At 44.0% G+C, this 5,132-nt stretch overlaps 1 protein-coding gene across 1 annotated transcript; it reads right to left on the bottom strand.

Moving 5' to 3' along the window:
• Nucleotides 1–343: 343 nt before the first annotated feature.
• Nucleotides 344–2,297, bottom strand: lbx1a (ladybird homeobox 1a). Its single transcript, XM_030725474.1, has 2 exons — nucleotides 1,970–2,297; nucleotides 344–1,300 (listed from the first exon to the last, which is right to left on the bottom strand). Exons 1-2 carry the CDS (start codon nucleotides 2,295–2,297, stop codon nucleotides 765–767), a joined length of 864 nt encoding a protein of 287 aa, XP_030581334.1. The 3' UTR covers nucleotides 344–764.
• Nucleotides 2,298–5,132: the final 2,835 nt, after the last annotated feature.

Below are 5,132 nucleotides of genomic sequence, written 5' to 3'. Positions count from 1 at the left end.
TGTCCATATTGTGAGAGACGCTGGAGGGCGGCCCCGGGGAACCGTACACGGAGGCGTTCTTTTTCCAGGTTGTGTTTCTCTGAGAGACAAATAAAAAAACACAAGTCAAAAGATAAATTGTTCTTCTGAATGCCTGACAAACGATGAGGCTCTCTGACACAGTCCTCCTAAACACAAGCCCTTCAACACGAGTAATTTTAAACACAAATATTAGATACATGCGCGATAATCTGCATATTTGAAAATGTATTTTTATTTGACATACAGTTTGTACAAGTTTATGTGTTTGTATTTCCGAAGGCACTTAAACGGTTACAAAACTGTATAAATATATTAACCCATGTCTTATTACAAGTAACTGCACATTTTCTGTGCGAATATGATTTCAGAACAGTTAATGTATTAAAAATCTAAATACATTCTTCTCGAGCTTTCAGATTGATTTGCAGAAGCATCTCAACCACGTCAGAGCAGAAAGAAGGCCTACATGAATCATGCGGTTTCAGGAGCGTGTTAGACGGTGCACCTGCAGCTTCCATCTTTTAAGCTTTTCCTTTTAAATGAATCTGAACAGCATTCCCGGGAACCAGCGGGAGTTCCTGCATTATGTGCAGCAAAAGGAGCGTGCGGGGCTGAACAGGCTTAACAGGCTCGAATCAGAGCTAGAGACTTGTTTTGAATCGCACCGCTCCGTAAATCCTCTAAAGAGTTTCTGTCTGTTACTATCGTGTTATTGTTTGCGTCACACGACCGTCTTTGCTCATTTAGTCATCCACGTCAATCTCCTCATCTTCATCCTCTAAGCAACGCTTGGTGCTCAGCCGATCTGCATACCGCGATGATGCAGGTGATGGAGGCAACATTTGCGGCCGGGTCGAGTCAAGGCTGTCGGTGCTGTCGTGCTGGGATCTGGAGGAGACCTGGTCTTGCTCGGTTTGGCCTGGCCCAGAAATCGTCCCCTCACCCATACCTCCCGCCGCCGCGGACTTCTCCAGCTCAGCCAGCTTGGAGAGCTTTTCAAAGGCCACAGCGCCCACGGCCTTGGCGGACTCCACGTCCGCTTTCATCTCCTCTAGGTCCCTCTTAAGCTTAGCCCGGCGGTTCTGGAACCATGTGATGACCTGTGCGTTGGTCAGACCAAGCTGCTGAGCGATTTGGTCCCGGTCCGCCGGGCTCAGGTACTTCTGATACAGAAAACGTTTCTCCAGCTCATATATTTGGTGGTTGGTAAAGGCCGTGCGGGACTTCCGCCGCTTTTTGGGGGTGTTCCTCTGGCCGAACAGCGTTAGCCCGTCTCGGCCTAATAGAAAGAGAAGAATAGGATAATACAGAGTGTAAGTAAAACTACAGGCCATTACACCCAAACAATTATGAGCCACCAAAAATTTCTATTACATAACGAAAATAATTCTGAAACTGAATAACTGATGAATGGCTGAAGATATTTTTATTGAGCCCGGTCAGCGTGTTTTGGCAAATTTAAAAAACAAACAAACAAAAAACCCCAAACCAAACCAAAAAATTAGAATAGGACCCCCCCCCCCCCCCCCCCCCCTCAAAAAAACAAACATCCTCTAAAATATCACAGGACCCTAAAGCGTATAAATTCATGTAGATTATACATTAATTATATATTAGTTTATTTTCATTTCTCATTTCATCAACATAGCTTGTATTTTAACTATATTTTAACGAATGTTATCGCCTTCCCAGCGTTTCAGTAAATATAATAATAAATATAAGCAAATTTAAATACAACCTGGCCCAAAGATAATTGCCTTAAAAAAACGTGAAAGTAGTTACAATTAGTCTGGAACAATAAATAATAATTGTTTTTTTCCCCCTCCAAACATTTACTGACATGTTTATTAGAAAAATAAGCTGCTGCTATTGCAATTCTAAGAGTGAGGATGATCACATCTCCTGCAATAATAATAAGCCAAGGACCAAAAGGAAAGCAGCCTTTTACCCTCAGCAGCCTGCAGGACGCTGACCTCCAGGCCTTTAAAGGTTTTGCTGGCCAGCTCCTCCAGCGCGCAGAGCGGGGAGGTTTGACTGAGCAAAGCCCGGCCGGACAGGCTGTGATATGCCGGGGGCAGCTTCTCTCCGGGAGAAATTAGATGCGCCGCTCCGCTGAGAGCGTAGCTCCTTCTCACAGACGGCTTGCTGAGGATGTCATCGATGCTGAAAGGCGTCAGCGGCTTGTTGGAGTTGCCCGGTGGCTGGAGCTGATCAAGCGGACTGCGGCTCCTGTCCTCAAGGACCGCTGGACATTTGGAGTCATCCTCAGAGGTCATGACGGCTCAGTAACTGACCGCTAATATAGACAGGAGCGCTCCAAAGATGACACGCGGTGGCAAAGCTGGACCACAAAATAGAAGGAAGATGACGGTGACCCACAGCCAGGATCACAGGTGCCTGTGCACCCTCATGTTGTTGCTCGGCTGAATCCTTCGCGGACACTTCTGACTTCCCACCGCCTCTCTGAGCCACAGTGACGTCCAACGAGACAAGACTGGAACCCATCCGGTGACTGTGGGGCACCAAAAGCAGCGACTGACCAACGGTAACAAGTTATTACTGACTCGAAGACAATCAGTTACGCTCTTCACCCTCCCTCCTTTCTCTCTTTCTGTGCGTGTGTGACAGAGTGTGAGTGAGAGAGACAGAGGCACACATATAATTAGTGAGCATGAGGAGGAGTCCAATTAGAAATCAGAGCAGGCCCACTTCACACTTTCTCTCTAAAATTACATAATTTATCACAAAGCAAGCAAATGTGTCTCACGATATTATCGTCATACACGGTGTAATTGGGACAGGATCACCATCTATCTTATGTCAATGTGGATAAACACCCTCTGTGCCAATCCTGAGGCCAATTACACTCAGGAACACCAAAATAATCAGAGCGCGCGCTCAGCTGTACTGACAGACATACATCAGCGTGATAACACCTGAGAGACAGGAGAGCACCACCCCCACCCCAGCACACCTCCACTCTCTGCACCCTACAAGACCAGCACTGTGCTATAGCTCAGCATCACAGAGCCCGGAGCACAGGGAGCCCAGCCACTCATCCCAGGGACACAAGCATTTTACTGCTTATTTAATCCACAATAACATCCAGGCAAGATCATGAAATCACTTTTAGAAATGTTTGCGTTAAAAATGTTTCTTTCTGAAAAAGCCCGGTGTAACCAGGCCGGCAGGCGGCTTTTACTTTGTATAGAAATATAAACCATGCCTTGCTGTTTTCATATTTTCAAATATTTGTATTACATTTTTTTTTTATAAACCAAAGCTTCAACATTTCCAAGCAAATGTTCATCCAGTTCTAAGGTGAAAAATTCCGCTGATCGTTTAACTCGAACATTTTTGCTTATTTAATTCCGTCATTTTAAATCTAGACTTATCCATAGACTGAAAACATACCACTGTCTTATCTGTGTCTGTTCACTTTACAGAACACATGCAGAGCCCGTATGCATAAATCATTTGCCTAATCTTGAAGATTTAAGTCTATCACAAGCAGTTAAACTGCAGGCCTGCTATTGATTTGAATATTTACTCATTTAGATGTTATTCCAGAAATCATACTGCACCTCAGGCCCTGAGCACCACGTGCAAAGGCCTTATTGTAGTTTCTTCTGTTTTCCCCACATGAATCACCTAAACATACTCAAAACTCATGAAATTCTGCACACGCACTGGGTCTGGTGAAAATTTGCTATTTTAATGGTTTCAGGCACGGTTGTTCCAAAATGGCTCTATAGCGCCACCTATAATGTTGCAAAAGACGAGCTTCACCGCTGTGTTTAATTTGGTACACATATGTAATAAGTCAAAACGCACAAAAAATCCTCTTGCCCGCCAATTTGAATTAATTAGGCGATTTTGGCCCAGTTTTTGCACTTTCCAGCCCTTATTCTAGGGTTTACATGGGATCAGCTTCATATTTAAGCAGCCTAAACTACAGACCTGAGTTTTTCATTGAAGGCTAATTTTGATCATTGGCCATGAGATTTAATTGGCTGTTATTCACACATACATTATCCAGTGTGCCCAAACGTCTCCAGTAGGATAAGGGATCAGCTTCTGGAAAGCTAATAAAGTTATGAAATTTGGCACACGTCTCTATCATGGTGAAAGCTTTCAGATTTGATCACTCTGATCATTGAAAATGCAAAATGGCTCCACAGCACCACCTAAAAAAATATAAAAAATCTGCCCTGGAGCTATGGCTCATCTGTGTGTCTGAAATTTTGCCGGCTCAGGAAACATCCTCAGATGTGTAAAAAGTCTCCTGGAGGCATACCTGAAACCCAACAGGAAGTCAACCATTTTGCATTTAAGGTACCATTTTAGGGCCATTTTTAGGCTTTCTCTTTTAACAAACTGTGAGACCAAAATAACTCAACATCATAACTAAACTCATCTACACAAGTGGGCCATTAAACAGCTGCTGAAGGATTTGTAGAGTATTAAACAATGAGCTGTGCAAGAGAATAACTTAAAAAAAACAACCTGTGTGGCATCTTAAGTAAGCATAATTATGGTCATCAGATTAGTGAAAAGAGAGATCCCATAAAGAGAAGAAGAAGAAGAAAAAGAAGAAGAAGAAGGGGAAAAAGGGAACAGAAAGAGAGAGGGGAAAAGAAGTAGGGGCAGGGGAGTAGGAGAAAAGAAAAGACAAAGCACAAGCAAAGGGTCACAAACTGCTGCATCTGTAACTCAGCACATTAAAACAAAGAGCGCACTGTTGTATTTGTGTGTGTGTGAATGGACGGGTTCTAATATAGTGCTTTTCTGCTCTAGCTGAGCACTCAAAGCTCTTTATACAACACGTTTGCACTAACCCACTCACACTCTGACAGCCACATTGGAGAGCAACTTGGGATTTAGTATCTTGCCCAAGGATACTTTGGCATGCAGACTGGGTTAGCCAGGAATTGAGCCATCAACCTTCCCATTAGTAGACGACCTACTCTACCTCCTGAGCCAGTGTGTGTGGGCATGGCTATCTGTGCAAATGTGCTTGTCATGAAACATATTTGATAATGAGGGTGAGAATGCCCTCTAGAGGCCAGAGGCAGACAGAGAAAGACCCAAAAGACTCAGGTTGTCTGCAG

Source organism: Archocentrus centrarchus, unplaced genomic scaffold, assembly GCF_007364275.1.
Source record: "Archocentrus centrarchus isolate MPI-CPG fArcCen1 unplaced genomic scaffold, fArcCen1 scaffold_55_ctg1, whole genome shotgun sequence".
Taxonomy (NCBI): domain Eukaryota; kingdom Metazoa; phylum Chordata; class Actinopteri; order Cichliformes; family Cichlidae; genus Archocentrus; species Archocentrus centrarchus.
Note: the sequence above shows the minus strand (reverse complement) of the source record. Positions and strands in the feature narration are given on the sequence as shown.

Bases quoted from the DNA above. Each gene is read 5' to 3' on its own strand.
- lbx1a (XM_030725474.1), bottom strand. From the start codon at position 2,297: ATGACCTCTGAGGATGACTCCAAATGTCCAGCGGTCCTTGAGGACAGG. The intron at 1,301-1,969 runs GTAAAAGGCTGC...TCTTTCTATTAG, and splicing joins CGTCCTGCAGGCTGCTGAGG to GCCGAGACGGGCTAACGCTG.